Below are 17,137 nucleotides of genomic sequence, written 5' to 3'. Positions count from 1 at the left end.
GTGTGTGTGTGTGTGTGTGTGTGTGTGTGTGTGTGTGTGTGTGTGTGACAATCCATTCCGCAATCCTTCCCCAAGCCTCCCTAAACACCCAGCACAAGCCAGGCACTTACTAGATCCCAGATGTGTACACAGGCTGCATGGCTTGGTAGAGCTTCAGAAAGGGCCGGCAAGCTGAAAGAGAGGCACATGCCAAGGAAAGACAGGATCATGAGCACATGCACAGATGTTCTACCAACAAAGTAACATGGTTGGTCCTCCAACCAGAGGGCTGCTTTAACCAGAGGGCCATGGCAGGGAACAGACAATCTGCAGCTCTGTAAGTTCACCTTACTCCTGATGATCAGGGGGACTAGAAGCTACAGCTGCAATCAATTGATGATTGGGCACCTGCTTGGATACAGCCAGGGAGCAGGAGACAGGTTCTGCTCCCAGACACATGCTGTGAGCATCTGCATGGGACAGGGGGCAAGGTCTCTGGCCATATGCTGTGAAACAGGGAGTCAGGGAATATGCCACAGAAGAAGAAGGAAGGACCCTGAACCACAGAGCTGCTGACTCAGAATGACCCTGGCCTAGCAGGAGTTCATGCCCTGCCTACAGGGTTATTTTTAATCCCTTCATAACTGCCTGTCCCTCCTGGGATTGACGGTTGGACCTCACCTCACAAAGCTGGAGCTCTGCTGACACATTGGAATAGTCGGTACAGAATCTAATATCACAGGAGGAAAAGGCTGCTTGTTTAGGGCTCTAGTCTGGGCTGGGAAGTCTCTTACCTCCTCCAGTGTCAAAGCTAGGGGCTCCGTGCAGGATGACGAAGTGCAGGAACAGGGGTGAGGTGTTCATCTTCATGGCTCCAGACAGTAGCCCACTGAGAAAGTGCACATACCTGCAGAGGACAGTGGCTCAGACTGCACAGCCAATTTACAGCTGCTGAGTCTGCGGCAAGCAGTACAGAATGTAAACTGTGTCTGGAGACCCTGGGGACACCTTGTCCCACTGTATACAAAAAACAGTTAGCCTTAGGCTTGGCAAGGGGAGTCACCGCCTCACTGAAGCTCCACCCACAGCTCTGAGAACTGCTGACACTAAAGGATCTCTTTCATACAGATGCTCACACCTTGGAGGTTCCCTCACCTGTTCCCAAACCCATCACCAGCAAGGCCAGCACGGCAGACACAGTGACATGGCACATGCCCAGTAGCTCATTCCACTCACTTGAGCCATGACAAGCAGCTGGTCTCAATGGCCCTAAACTCCCGTTCTCCCACACACATATCTCCAGAGCGGTCTCATTTCAGCTGATGAGGTCGACCTATGGCCACTCATACATACTGAAGATGTGACTTTTGCCATATGAATTCCAGGCACTGACCTCAGGTGTCTGAGCTGACTGACATATCCCTCCGCACACATGTCAGTGAAGAGAGAAGTCACTAAGTGTATGTGATCAAAGGTTCCTCATAAGGCATGAGATGGAAGCAATGACTCGAATGTGAGCTGTATCCTTGTCACAGCCTGATGCTCCCCTGGCCTCTACCATTCCTTCCTCCGCCCTGCCTAGCGTAACTGTATCCTGCTACCATGGAAGCCCAGAGGCAGCCAACGCCCTAAGAACCCTGACAGCAGTTCCACCACAACCAATCCTCACCAGAGCCTTCAGGATGTCTCTTGGAATATCTGCTTTCTTGCCTTTCTCCAACAAAGTACTGCACTCATTGCAAGAGAGAAGAAATGACCTGCTACCAAACTAATGGTCCATGAAGCAAGCAGGAAGCAGTGACCGTCATCAAACCCCTGGATGAACACAGTCATGGGCTCTACCTTACAACAAAAACATTTCAAATGCCCACTGGAACGAAGACCCAGATCACGGTTAAACAACAGAGCATGGAGGCAAAATAAACCAGACAGAAAACTATTTTTAGTGTTTTCCCAACTTAAGGTCTACACTTTTGGAAACCTTTAATATAATCCACAAGCATTTCACTTCACTGTAGGGAAAATCCACAGTGATAGAGAGGTGGCGTCAGTATCTCATCTTTCCAGTGGCACGTTGTTACGATGAAGGCAAAACTTCACAATTCCAGAAGCCTGGTGTTACCACATACTCAAGTAAGCAGGTCCTGGGTGTCCAGCCTCTACACTGTTCCATGAGTTTACTCAGACTGAGAAGTTTCCTAACCTACTGTATAGACGTACAAGAGGGGAGAACCTCTGTACATGGCTGAACTCTGTACACGGCAGAACTTATCAGTCCCCTTGGGTCTGTGGCCTTAAGCACACATAATGCACTTACACACAAGTTCAGGGTGGAATATCTAAGACCCTGTTTATGAATATCTAAGCCCTCTTTCCAGCTCTGAGCAATCCTGGACACTAGGAAATGTGTGCCCTTGACTTGTCTTTTCTGTGAAGGGACTCTGTGGCAATCCAGACCTGTTGTGGGTGGTTCCTTAGTGACCCCCTCAGATAAGACAGATCTTCAAGCAGAGGAACTTGGAGGTTTGAGGACTCTGTGTTGTTAACGGTCACTTCCTGCTCTGATGCACACCCAACCAGGCACTGGGCTGGGCAGCGTTCCTGCTTACATTTCCACGGTCACGGCCAATCCTACGTGGCTCTGCAACCTGAAGATTTGTGACTCCCACTCTCTGTGTAAGACAAACCCTTCAGGGAGCCAAGACTTCTCCCTGCTCAGATGCCACCAGCGCCTAACAATACTACATATGGGAAGCTTCCATGATGTCAGTTGACTCTCTGGGATTGCTACCCCATGTGTTTTGTTGGTTTGGTGTCCCCTGACTCCCAGGCATGGTACCATGTCTGTGATCCCAGCACTAGGGAAATAGAGGCAGGATAATCACAGGTTTAAGATTATCCTGGGCTACACAAGACTCTGCCCCCCCCCAAAAAAAAAAGCTAAATAAACCAAAAACAAAAAGGTACTATGTTTTCCACTGCATAGCAACAACTGACAAGAGCAGTATTGTGCTTCTATACAAGCTTGCTTACGAGGAAGCTGAGGCAGAGTCACTCATGGACAAGGAGTTACTCAGGGAGGGAAGACCCTCACTTGCACCCCATAGTCTTTCCTCATTGAAACTTCCTTGCTCTTAATGATTGTTATCTTCCCGGCTGTCCACTAGGGGGCACTCAGCTCACAGTGGAGCCATGCAAAGAGACCCCTCCACACACAGTAAGCCGCTGTCTATACACATTCTATGTACATGGCTTCAACCAACCTCCACATCCTGGAGGATAAGAACCCCGATCTTTACCTGAGACATGCAGGTTATATCTGAGACTGCTGTCCCATGTGCCCCTAATGAACCCCTATACAGTACAGCCAGAACAGTGTAACAGCTAGGCACTCTGTGTTTATGCTGTGCTCAGTGTTCAGACAACAGTGAGGTGTGCAGTCAATGTGTGCCATCCTCACGTTCTTCTGGTCTCTCTCATGTTTCCTGAGGTTTATCCCAGCATCCTTTCAGTTGTTGGATCACTCAATAATTACTTGGTTTATGTCTTCTAATGCAGGCATCAGGCAAGGTGGCAAGAAGAGAGACAGAAAGAAGGCAGCCCTAATCTCAAGCACTGAGCAGGAGACTGGAATGCAAAATTGAACCCTGCTGAGCTGGAAGCTCTTTAAAATGAGATGTTTTCCCACTTTCTCCTTCGCACTTTCCAGTATCATTAGAAGCTACTGCTCCTGTAAGTAGTGAACCCTGGGGGCTGCGCCTGCCTGCTGAGTCCAGGCATTTGTGGGAGTCGCATCTTGTTTTCACCTCAGCTTCTGGCAAGTCTTAGGAATGTTGCCATTTTGGAAACTGCTCAGTGGGAAAAATAATACTTCATGGGTTCATAACGGAACAGGGGCTGTTCAAGTGGAATCACCATAATATGCTCAGGTTTGGGAAAGCTGCTTCCCTGTCGGGGCTGTTGCTCAAAACAGGACATAGCCTGGCTCTAACCCATGGCCCCACAATGTAGCTAGCCTACATTCTCTCAAACCTCCACCATGTCTGCTGGCCCAGCCTTCATTTGTATCAGAGAAGGCAGATGTGAAGGATCATGACTCACATACAAAGGTCTGGGGCTACAGCAAAGTTTTATCTCTAAAATGGGAGCCATTTTACAGCTGCCTTCAGGATTCTTGGACAAATTCTAGTGTTGAGATAAAACTGCAATGAAATTATATGACCGCCTCAAAAAGAGAAAGCCCTGTTCCCAGACAGCTGCACCCCAACACTTCCAGGGGCTACTATACGTTGCAGCCAGAACAGGTTGGCAGAGAACATCCAAGAGAAATTCTCTCCAGTTTCAACAAGATGACACTGTAGAGTAGAAGTCAGCCTGTGGATCTGATACCCCACTTGTGTCAATAAAGTTTAATGAGAACACAATCGAATCACTCATTTCCATACTAGTTATGGCTCTAACATCTATGCTAGAACACTGATGAGCTAAAACCACACAGCTTGAAACATCCACCCTCTAGTCCGAGGCTTTTTCTAGACATGTAGGTCTGTATGCCTCATATCCTTGTCTTGGGAACCAGCAAACCCATCCCTCGTATTCTTAGCCATAGACCCAACGGCCCTGCAGAGAGAAGTCAGAGGATTCCTCTGGCCCCAAGGATAGATACATACCGCTTCTGGGAGGGCTCCATTAAAGCTGAAACTTTGTCATCATAAAACTTCTTCATTGCAAACCTGTCCAGTGCCTGGTCAGCACTGGGAAAGCAGAGGGAAGGAGAGATGTGGGTGAGGAGAATGAGTAAGTATGTCAGGTCAGTGGTATGCCCAGCCCCTCAAGGATGAATGGCAGGGATGCACATCCCACACCAGTTCAGAGCTGTATTCACAGACCCTTCTGGAAACCTCACTATGGGGCATCCTAGGGTCATTGAGCTGACGTAAACCATGAAATAAGACTTACTGAAAACAAAAGCATCTTAAAAATCAGATAGGCAGCCAGACATGGTGGTACATGCCTTTAATCAAAGTGCTCAGAGGACAGAGGCAGGCAAAAGTCTATGAGTTCCAGGCCAGCCAGGTCTACACAGTGAGACCCTATCTCAAAAAAACAAACAACAAATCAGATAGGTATATGAGTTCTCCACTGGAAAAAAAAAATAAGTGCTCTCTGGAACAATGACACATTTAGGAATTCTGAACATAATACTTTCAAAATATATGCAGAGATAAGGGAGGACAAAGGAAAACACTCTAAGTTCGGTGTAAGTGACCATGACCTCACCCCATGTATTTGTTCCAACACAGGGCTTGGGCAGTGAGGCTGTCACAGATGGAGGAGGGTCCATCTGAGCCCAGAACGTGTCAAAGAGTAAGTGGGTGCGCCTTTCAGGTTGGAGGACATAGTTTCCTTCTAGTCTTTGACTGTTAAGCATTGCCTTTTCTGGAACCCACTCACTGAATCAATGCCCTAACCAGTGTTCATGTTCAGGAGTCACGGGATGCTTAGTTCTACCATAATTAGTTCTGGCTTTGTCTTCTAAACTCTTCAGAGTGCCTGGGACAAGAATGCTCTCTCACTTTGTAACCTGCAGTCTCTGTTTTGGGTTACTTGTAGTTTGTGACAAACCTAAATGGATCTCCTGTGGTGCCTAAAATATAACTTAAGGGGATTGGAAGGATCAGACACATGTAAAAACAGCAGTTCTGGGTTCCAAAGAAAAGGGAAAGCAACCTGGGTTGGAAGACCCAGCAAATGCCTAAACAGGTAATAACCACACCCATGGATTGCAGAGCCTCGCAGGGCAGATGCTTAGGAAGTGGGATTAATTTAGAAGACCAAGAAACCAAAAAATGCAGTGATGTCCACCCACTTAACTGGAAAAGGATATGTGACCTCTACTCTAACATCAGCATTAGCTCAGACCCCAGGATGATGCTATGCGAGACACTCTAGGGGTAGAGACATGCAGAATGGTCACAGCATGAGGAGGTTCAACTGCAGTTCCCACAGTCCGGGTAAGGACGGGACGCTGAGGCCCAGAAAGATTCACACATGCTTCCTGACATTTACATGTGTCGTACCAACACCGGGAGAGCAGGGTTTTTACCGTTCTGGGGATATGTTTTGGGGAGCAAAGCTAGTTGGTTCCCCAGATGCAGCAGTATCTGCAGTTGGAGAAATTTCTCTTAACGATGGGGGATAGCGATGCTCACTCGGGTGGTCTGTATTAAGAAACAATTAGGCCAAGTGTGGTCTCCAACCAAATTCCTTCTACATAACTGAGGGGCCGACGTGACTGGGAATCTGGATGTGTCTGGCACACATACGATGCTTATTCAAACCCACAGGGCTCTGCTTTTCACCCTGGGGTAGGGTTTCCTCCCTGGCAAGCACCAGCCTCTTGATTTGTTTCCAGAGAAAACATTCCAAAGGTCCAATTTTACTCCTTCACACTGCAAAGGAGGAGGTTCATAAGGGAGAAGACAAGGTTTCTATTTCCTTAGGATGGAATGGTCTGGGCACACAACACAGCTCCTGAGATGACCAGGAGTGTGCAAATGATTTTCGTGTGCAGGGTTAGGAAGGAAGCTGAGGTCTTGTACCCACTAGTCAAGTGCATTAAACAAAACTACACTCCTACCCAACAATGACATTTTCTAAATTGAAATTCAGACTTAGCAGAGATCCGTGCTTCAGAAAGCACATCAGGAGACACCCTGACTGTCCAGTGCCACAATCACTGGGCTAAGACTGGGATCCTATCATCTTAGAGGAGAACGTACAGTGGACTTTCCAGACCATGAAGAACACGGTAGCTGCTGATATCATAATTTACAAGGTGTGCAGTAATCTAGTGAGGGTTTTGAATGGGGTGACATCGGTATGGATGCTATCACTAGGGAATGACTGGGCTCAGTTTTATTGCCTCCATAGAGCTCCTGGGAGTCAATCACACAGAACATTCCAAATAGGAATGTATGTTTTCCATCCTGCTAGAAGCTGAGTCTAGGCACAGAACACTGAGTCTAGGCACAGAGACAGGTAAGGTCAGGAAGACCACTGCCCACATGTGCAGACCAGCTTCCAATACCCCGTGGAAATGAGCCCCCATCTCCATCTTACCTGGCTGAGACGTTGGTGAAGTGCATGTAGGACGATATGACCACTCCAATGCGTCCTTTACCGCCCTGCAGGAGACCAGAGAGAAATCAGTGTCCTTTCTATAGAATCCCACATGCAGATATAATGGGACAGGAGCAGGCTCAGTCATGAGCAGAGTGCAGAGAACAAGCAGGAAATCTTCACACAGGGGCCCATAACAAGAGCAGGTGCTAGCTGGGTGTCTGTGTAAGTCCCCAGAGGCCATATCCACAAGGCAGCAGCCAGTCACTCACCACCTCCCAATTAGGTGAGATGAACTGGTGCCAGCAACTGCAACAATTAGCATGACTTAATTATTCAGGTGAAACAGGAACGAATGTCTGCCCAGGGGCTGACAAATGACAGCAATCTGTGTATATTGCTCTGAGTGGCAGGACCTCCGAACTTGGTGAGCTGGTGGTATCCCACACCGGTGCCCAACGCCACACTTTATTCAGTGGGGGGAGGGGCTTATGCACAGGGAAACCACATCCCAGGCTAGTGCTATGGAAATTCTCCTAAAAATAACCACATTCACAGCCAACATCACCAATAGCAGAGCTTCCTCTACGACTCTGTGGAAAGCTGCAAATGGTAACCCAATGCCAGTTCCGTTCTGCCCACCAACTCTCTTCCTACAATCTGTGAGCTAAATTTCATTATCACATATTTTAAGCATTGTAAAAAGAATGTTTTTAAAAATCAAAACAGAATTATTTATGAGATGTGTGAAAGTCACACGAAGCTTGACTGCTGTCACTTTATCATCTGCCTGGAGACCGGCTGATGTGCTTCAGCAGCCCCAACCCCCCGACCCCCTTGAGGAAGCAGGCTGGATGACATCAGCAAGCCCCTATGGTATGCAGAGCTAAAATATTACCTAGTTCTTTTGAGAAAAGTTAGCCAAACCATGGTCCTAAGCTATACAAAGCCAAACTAGTAGGTTGCTAATGTACAGCTCCCCGACTCTATTCCTTTTATTTAAAAAAAAAAAAGTCAGTACTACAGTTAGACCTTGTGCATACAAGAAGGCACTTTACATAACCATAACCAGCTCTATTCCTAAAATCAAATAAATGAACAAACTCACAAAATCAGCTGTCGTGTGAAGCTGGGCATTCTGGGAGACAGCAATAGGGACACTTGGCAGATTCTTGGCAGTGCGAGCCTGGTTCTTAGCATTATGAAGTATAAAGCTACTAATGATACTAATATATTTCTTGTGTTAACTGGTATTTGTCTTAATAACAGACATCACTTATAAGGAAACATCTGCTCACCACAAACCAGACCCACAGAGACTGGCCTTTATTGCTGATACCATCAGTCATCTCTGTGACACTAGTTATAGGTACAAAGCAGAGATGGCTAGAGCGGTGTTACAGCAACAGTCAAGACTTCTGACAGCTAGTTCAATAGCAGACCATCTAGACAAGAAATAGCTATAGAACTCAGACCCAAACTACCTCTCAGACTAAATGAGCCTATTACACATGGACAGAACACCCCACCAACAGCAACAGAATGTGCTTCAAGGTCACAAGAAACAGCCACAAGGATAGCTCATACAGGAAACCAGGAAGCAAGTCCCAACAGAGTTAAGCCTGAAATCTTATCAAGCATCTTTTCTTACCACCATCATATCAAAGTATAAATCAGAATGGGAAAGAATAAATCATATGAAAGCATAAATCACTAATAAGTAGGTGGACTTGCAAAACTCTCAAATATGTAGAAGTTAAGCAACATGTTACTGAACAGTAATTCAGTCAAACAAGGGCTTGAAAAGAAAAGTTAAAAATATATTGAGACATGGGCTGGAAAGATGGCTCAGTGGTTAAGAGCACTGGTTGGTTTTCCAGAGGAGCTAGGTTCGATTCCCAGCACCTGCATCCTGGCTCACAATCATCTGTAAATTCAGTTCCAGGGTATTAGATGCCCTTTTCTGGTCTCCCCCTGGCATCAGGCATGCATGCTGTGTACAGACATACATTTACATAAAATACCCATACATATAAAATAAATAAACATGAGACAACTACAATGAAAAAAAACACATTAAAATGTATCAGATTTCCTATTCATCCTTAAAAACAAACAAAATAAAAAGAATCCCCAACCCTCAGTTTGTCTTTAGAATTTATAGATCTGAGGTTTCTGGTATTTCTGAACTTTTTAAAGCTCCCTCTATCCATTTTATTCTATACTTGTTTATTTTGAGTATCAGTGAAGTTGAAATGAATTATAATATGATTGAAAACACATGGGTCACCAAAGATGAAAACACCATCTAGATATTCTACCTGCATTTTGTAAGCGAGTCTGAGCTCTCTTTGTCCAGTTTATGGGCTTCTGATGCTTTCCTTTCGTTACCTATCATGGAGCACTCATTGCTTTAAACTACTTTTGAAATACCCAGAAAATGTGCCTTGAGAGGTAAACTTTTAATTTGAAATTGCGGCTGCCGATGCCATCTAAGGTTCACCGTCATCACGGCAGCAGGGCTGGAATCTGCTTGCTTTGCACAATTGAGTACTCCCGTTTACAGATGCCCGGAATGACCAATAGACAGACTTGACAGGGTAGAGCTGGGCTGCAGTAGCCACTCCCCTGTGTTACAACAGTTGTATTTTGTGTTCCCACCTGTGCTCAAGGCATCCCCAACTTGAAAGAGGCTGTGCTTCTTGTGGGAATGTTCTTCCACATTTTACCCCTTGTTTGGAAGTCTGTGGCAAGGAAGGTTCCCAGCAGATGTTGGTTGGGGTGAGTCTAGGGCTTTTGAGCCTTGGAACAGAACTGTGGAAGTGCACAAGGCAGTTTCCTACCCTAAGAGCGTACGGTTAAGAGTGGATTCCACCTACCATGTTTTCCTACAACCTGTGAGCTAAGAGCTGATTGGAAGGCAAAAATTCTTATAGAGTTCACACAGAGTCTGACAGAAATGAGGCGTGCATGCCTATTTTCCTCCCTCACCCTCAGGTGCTCACCCCCACTACAGGATGGAGAACTTGTACCCGAATGAACCATGCCCATGAAGCCTAGTTTGTACACCAAGGTGTCTCATCGGGATACTCGGCTGGCCTTCTAGAATGCGTTTGGCAGTGTCCCTCATGTTCAGTTTTTGAGGAAGTGACAGATAGCCTGGAAATGCGGTGGTTTCAAGGAAAATCAGCTGGAGCCTGTGACCAGCCTGATCTTAATCCGTGTGGCTCCTTAAATGCTAAAAGCCTGCCTGGGACCCTAGAGTCTGTGGAGCAGGAGCACTCACCCTGCAGTGGATGACGACTACATGCTGGGGGTCGTTGTTCAGCCAGGACTCCTGGGCTTTACATATGGTGCACATCTTGTCAAGAGGTGGTGCATGCAGCTCGGGCCAGCCCACATCCATGATCTGCAAGACAGAGAAGAGAGCTGCCTTGATTTCTACCTCCTGGACCCTTCTGTGGTAATCTCATAGTGACATAATCCACTTGTCAGTCACAGAGGATGCTGGGTAAGCCCCTTCTGAAAGCTAATGAGCACCTGGCCAGTTTCCTTTATTGGAAAGAAAATACAGGCCACCAAGTTGCTCACAGGCACCCAGACACTGGTCTGCACATTTGTCTGTCACATTTTGAGTGACAATTCTACAGAAGCCTTTTAGAGGCATCAATAGTTCAGAGTTGACTGTAGGGAATCTAGGACCCCAAGATTTTTTTAACATCAGTCTGTGGCTCACAGTGCTGTCAAATATTACCCACTCCAGCTAAAAAAGAGTCTGGAAAATACAGTGAACCCAGTGCTTCCCGTGCTATGCAGACCACACATCAAGGACATCCAAGTCCTCCAGAAGCCAGGGAGCACCAAAATACAGAAACTCACTGAGAAGGGCCAAAGCCCCAAGCAAGCAGCCCACCCTCTGGCCACATCCTGGGAGGGCCACTTGGGGTGTTATTTCTCCTCCTATCCACATGGGGGTGTTGTTTCTCATCCACTTTCTATTTTTGGGGAATGGAGTAGGCAGAGCTTTTTAATATATGAAAGTAATAGAAGGTTCAATAGGTTAAACCACAGTAAAACCAGCCAGCATGTCAGTTCCGTGAAGCTCTGGGCCCCTTCTCTGTGCTCCCAGCACATCCAAGACATATGTAAATTCTGTACTGTTGTCTCCTGTATTAGTAGGCTGAAGGGCCCTTATTCAAAAGGCCTGGGGCCAGAACTGTTTTAGAGTTTTTTTTTCAGTTTCTTAGTATCTATACTCCAAAAGAAGCGAAATTGTAAATTTAACTAAATTTGAACTTTTTGATATTGGGCTATGTTCTACAAAGGCCTATGAGAAACTACTTCTGTACAAGTGAAACACGCATCGCTGATATTTTGCAAAGTTCAAATATGAAGAAATCAGTTCCATACCTTTGGATTAAGCTTTGTAAGGTCATATCTCTTCTCTGAAAGGTTTAATACCTACAAAGAGGGGGGAAAAAAAGATGCTTTCAGACAAATCATGATTCTCAAAGAGGAAAGAGACAACTGCATTTTAAGGGGACTGAAAGGGATGGAAACGTACAAATGTGTGTGTGGTCACAGGATGAAAACAATCTAAGTTGTGGATGGATGGAGGGCACCAGAACCTTGTGAATTCTTCATTTCTTTTGTTAACTGGAGCCAAAATGGGCAAGGAAAACTTCCTTTTTTGTTTTCTGTTTGTTTGTTTGTTTGTTTGTTTGTTTGTTCTGCTTTTTAAAAACAATCTCAAAGACTACAAACATTTTAAAACACGGGGTCTGAACACCCATATCTATACAGTAGCACTTCTTGGTCCTGCTCAGCACAAGGAATATCCTGGGGGCAGGCAGTAGTCTCTCAGGCTCCTCAGTCAGTAGGGGAGCCAGGAATGGAAAAACCTGAGCTTGAGACCTGTCGCTCAGAAACCACAGCTGTCTGTGGCATCATCAAGTCCTGCAAAAGACCACAAAATCCTACAAAGGACACATGGTTCCTCCCTAACTCAGCCCCAGCTACCTCCCAGGCATATTCAGGGCCAGCCCCACACCTGCCCTGCCTGAATCATCAAGCACTCAGCTGCCTTTCCTTGGAGGGCACAGAACACCACATCCTGACCAGCTGCGTCACAGTAAGTGCCTTCCATAAAAGGCTTGTGGGTTTGGGGATGCCCTCAGCAGTCTCTTAAGGAAGGGTGGGAAGAAAGGAATTACTCTGGGGACAGCTTCCCACTGAAGGAGCCTTGGTCTCGAAGAGGTTGTGCTGGAGGCAGAGGCAGCTCTGGAGGTGTCTCATGAAAGTTGTAGCTATCCATCCTGGGGGCTAGGATGCTACTCCCCTGCCCACAACCAGGCTAGACCTCAGAGAGTACAAGTACTGTTAGAGGTCGTAGGGGAAGTCCATACAGAGACTATCCTGGAAGCCACAACTTCTCCGTTGAGTCTAACTATGGGTCTAGCCGTGGGAGAAAGCTGCTAAGGGTGACAATAACCTCCTTGTTGGCTCTGTAAGATTAGCTAACCCTAGATAAGGCAGCAGCATGAGAGAAGGTGCTAGAAGCTGTCATGTAATCTGAGAGGTGATTATAACAGCAGGAAAAGAGGCTCCCTGGGGCTGGCAGCCCTAGAAGAGAGCAGGGCCAATCAGCGAGAGGAGCGTAAGATTCTGCTACTTCTGCTCAAATATAGTCTCCCTTATCTGATACATGCTAGAAAACTGAGTTACCTACATTTGCCCCCAGGACTGTCTTGCTTTTTGGACACCTACCTTCTTGCCTTTTCGATGCACTAGAGAGCAGGAGGAGATATGGCTGCTTCCTGACACCAGAGATTCTGACTGGGGATCCTTACATTCCCAGAAGCCAATTTTACTGATGAGAAGCCATGCTTAGCGCTGGACAGAGGCAGCAGCCACCCCTACAGTCACCACCCATGACACGAGCAAAGCTAGCAATGAAAGGGTAGAGGACATGGCCAACCCCCACCCGCTAGAATCATGGGTCAGATTCCAGGGCTCCAAACCATTCCTCATCTGTAAGAAAGGCACAGGGGTATCCTTGTCCCTCACATGAGTCCTCTGAGGGACTCCTGCCTCCAGCCTGTCCACCACAGCGTGGCTGTCATCCCCACTCACCAGATAGTTGTCTCCATGCTTAGATTTGAGCATGCGGGTGACTTCCTGCAGGCTGTGCAAGTAGGACTCCTCGGAACAACTGGCAGGGAAGGACACAGCGATGATACGCTCGGTGACATATGTAAGGTCCAGTTCGTGGCTGTCCTCCATGGCTGGACTCAGGAGCACACGCCTGAGAGAAAGGAAGAGGCAGTCAATAAAAGGATAACAAGAAAAAGGATGAACGTTCACCCACTAGGGTTTCAGGAAACAGCTGGGTGCAGCAGCTTCCTGGGAATCTCATTACAGTCCATCCACACGGTTCCTCCCTCACTGAGGTACCTAAGATCTATTACAGGCCAAGACTGAGCCGACACAAGGGCCTAACCACTGCAAACAAGCACAGGAGAAATTCAGAAAAGAAGGTGCAGCATGGGTAGACGGCATGTGAACACACAGGGAGGAATGGCAGGCTCCATAGTTTGTCCAGAGATTTGCTCTTGGGAAAGGAGTGTGACCCTGATTCTAAGGCAGCAGGGTCAGCATGAGGCAGATAACACGGACAGACGGTGTAGGACTTCAGAAGCAGGCAGCTACGTGCTGCCTCTGAGGGAAAAGTTAGGGAAGTAGACCAGACAAACTGCAGGGATGCAGGGAGGGTCCGAAAAAAAGCCTAGCGATGAGGCTGACTGGGAAAGTGGATGAGCTAGGATACGAGGAGAGCCACCCTTCTGCTGTGAAGGAGTCCCTTCTCCCACACAGGCCCTGTGGGGACAGCCCCATGAGAACACGGTGCAGATGCCTACAGTCAGGATCAGGATGCAAAAGGGATCCAAGAGACATGGCAGAAGGCTAAGCCCCAGAGAAAACACTGTAAGTGAAACCAGAGAGAGGTGTCACCTACTGACCCTGCTGCCACCACTCCCAAGCTGCCTGCTTAGGTTTGTTTTTCTTACATCTACTGTATGTGTTTCTGTCTTTCCTTGACTTTCAGGAAAAAAAAAAAATGAAATCACGAAAACTGGTTCAGCAAACCTCCATGCACCCATCCATCCTTGAAATCAACCATGATGCCCCAGTGTTGTCCCTCTTCATCCCTTCACAATTACAGATATCCTACACTCCACACCAACACTTGGCCAGCTTCTAGCCAAAAGTCTAGTCTACTCTTGCAACTACTTTGAAGAAAACCTAGATATTTTTTATTTTTTTAAAAAAAACTAACAGTGCCGGGCATGATGGCATGTATCTTTAATCCCAGTAGTCAGGAAACAAAGGCAAGTAGATCTCTGTGAATTCTTGACTAGCCTAGCTTACACAGGAGCTCCAGGCCAGCCAGAGCTGCCCACTGAGACCTTGTCTTAAACAAATGATAGATAGGTAGGTAGGTAGATAGATAGATAGATAGATAGATAGATAGATAGATAGACAGACAGACTGACTAAGAAAACCATAGTAGTATAGATTCTGAGATTTTATTAAATTATCTATAATACCATTATCATACCTAAAAGTAGAAACAACTCCTAGTATCCAACACAATAAGTCTGTTTTTTACAGTTGATTTGTTTAAGCATTTTAAAAGATATTTTTCCATCTTATTCTTCAAACACAAATATAAAAGTTTTAATTATTTTAAAAAATAAGCCAAGTAAATAATAATAATAACAACAACAACAACAACAATAGTAACATGACCTCTTACTTTATCTTAGTCCACAATGAGGCACCTCCCAAAGGTTCTGCATGTAGACTGAGCTGAAGGCCACCTCTCCTGGTCCCTGCCCTGCCAGCAATCAGTTAGTTGTTCCGACCCATTCCTCACTACTGATGTCATACAATGACAACGCATACAAGGATGGCAACAATGTTACCATCTACTAAAAGACAATCACAGATGTTTCCATTCCACAATGTAGGCTTATGATGTCAAGGATAAATTCAGAAATGGTTACAAATGAGTTGTTTTAACTTTGATGATTAATTCTAAAATCAGCAGTTGCTGGTGAGCTGGAATGAGCATAGCACTTGCCTAGCATGTACGAGGCTATGGGTCCAACCAACCAGTGGCATGCCTCCAAAAAATCACTATGATTACTATGAAATAAATAATAGAATATCCTAGTCTCCTTTCTGGAGACGAACTCTGACCCATTGCCACAGACATAGGAATGAGTCTCTTTCCCACAGAAACACTCACCTTGAAGGCTTGTCACAGCGGAGAACTGCAGATGGTGTGGAACTCTCAGGAGCCTACAAATAGCAAAACATGAGTCCTTTTGAGATTTCCTTCCATACCAGCCCATATGGCACTTGGACCCACCATTCGGCCATGCTGCCACCAGGACCACCAGCAGGAAGAACGACAGCTGTCCCACAGTTTAATCATCAATGGCAAGCAAACACTGTCACTCCCATCCTCCTTATCCCAGAATGCGTGCAGAGTGTCAGAAGACTTCAGGCTGCCCAATGTCATAATTCATAGAAGGACAGTAGGGTGAGACCACTCTCTCTCCAGGGCTGGGAAGCCACAAACTTAGCACATACCGAAGACTTTGATGTGGTAACAGAGGCTGCCCCACCCCCATCAATGTGAGCCATGGTTACCAATCATAAATTTGTGGCAGCAACTCTCAGTGGTGCTAAGTCTAAACAATCTACCAAGAGGGAGAAAGGGCCTCAGGTTCTAACTCCAGTTCACAGCGGGTATTAAGGGTTGTGTTGCACACCAAAGTCATATACACATTACTGCAGGAGTATTACAAGTGTTGTTTATGGGGTATAGTTCACAGGGCACTGCCCCCAATCAGGCTCTCTGACATCTATGTACAATGTCACCTGGAAACTATGAGTAAAATGTCTCTCTGCCCCCAATCAGGCTCTCTGACATCTATGTACAATGTCACCTGGAAACTATGAGTAAAATGTCTCTCGACACTTCGGAAGAAAGGTTGAGGCTCATTGAGAGATAGGTCATATCAATGCCAACATATTCAGGAGGAGTAGCCTAGCCATCCCTGGCACTCCAAAGTATTCTTCCTGCCCCATGCCCCATGTCCCATGCCACTGGGTAATATAGTATTGTACTAAGTGGCAGAGAGCCTGTTTGGGGGCAGAATCCTATGACTTTCCACCCCATGAACACTCAAAGCATCTGCAATCCTAATTCCAATTCATACCTGGACTCTTCTCCACTCGGTGTGATTGTAGGGACACAAAATAAATGGTACAAATAGGTCAAGAAAGCTGTTTTCTCAAATCATCCCAACACAAAGCCTTCTGGGAAACCAGAAACCCCAAATAGGAAAGCCCTGCCTCCCAGGCAGAGGCCAGAATCCGCATCCTGTGTTGGATATCACATATGGAAAGCATTCAAGTGTCTGTACTCCACAGCTCCTTCTCCCTAGGCTTTGGGAGGCTGTTCCTCTCCTTTGTTAGATGACAGACCAGGTTCCCCCTCTGGGCCCTTGAGAGTCACTGACATGTTCCATGTCATAGCTTGGAACTCTGTCTCGTCCCAAATGACCACAGCCTTTACTGCTCACTCACAGCTAGAGTCCTGCCTTCAGTACTTCCCTGCTGGCCTTCCAACCCATTCCTGTACCCTTAAGTCTATGAGACTCCAGGCAGATCCTGGTATCCCTCAGAATGCAAGAACTGAAATTGTGACTCAGATGATCTCCAAGCAGAATTCGTATTTATTAGAATACAAAAAAAAAAAAACCCTCAGAAACGTCTAAGAAGATTTTGTACAAGTGTTACAGATATGTTATGTAAGCTGAGTCCTGATTTCAGAGGACACTTTGAGTGGATATGACAAGCACTCAAGATGTATCAATTCTCAGCAGGGATCCCAAGACAATGACAGAGAGTTGGTGGCATGGGACGTGCAGACCTTGTCTACATAAAGGTGAAGGGCAAACAG

The 17,137-nt window shown here is 46.3% G+C and overlaps 1 protein-coding gene across 3 annotated transcripts in view; it reads right to left on the bottom strand.

The window, feature by feature from the left end:
* Tns3 (tensin 3) overlaps positions 1–17,137 on the bottom strand; it is a 232,968-nt gene that overhangs the window by 99,744 nt on the left and 116,087 nt on the right. For all 3 annotated transcript variants that reach the window (XM_028777165.1, XM_028777157.1, XM_028777161.1), the window contains 8 exons: positions 15,413–15,465; positions 13,234–13,405; positions 11,512–11,562; positions 10,388–10,510; positions 7,102–7,166; positions 4,650–4,733; positions 774–886; positions 111–171 (listed from right to left, as the gene is read on the bottom strand). In XM_028777165.1, the coding sequence (XP_028632998.1) occupies positions 111–171; positions 774–886; positions 4,650–4,733; positions 7,102–7,166; positions 10,388–10,510; positions 11,512–11,562; positions 13,234–13,383 (647 nt within the window). In that variant the 5' untranslated portion in view covers positions 13,384–13,405; positions 15,413–15,465. The remainder of the gene's footprint in view (positions 1–110; positions 172–773; positions 887–4,649; positions 4,734–7,101; positions 7,167–10,387; positions 10,511–11,511; positions 11,563–13,233; positions 13,406–15,412; positions 15,466–17,137) is intronic.

This window comes from Grammomys surdaster, unplaced genomic scaffold (assembly GCF_004785775.1).
Source record: "Grammomys surdaster isolate TR1022 unplaced genomic scaffold, NIH_TR_1.0 67, whole genome shotgun sequence".
NCBI classification, from domain to species: Eukaryota; Metazoa; Chordata; class Mammalia; order Rodentia; family Muridae; genus Grammomys; species Grammomys surdaster.
Note: the sequence above shows the minus strand (reverse complement) of the source record. Positions and strands in the feature narration are given on the sequence as shown.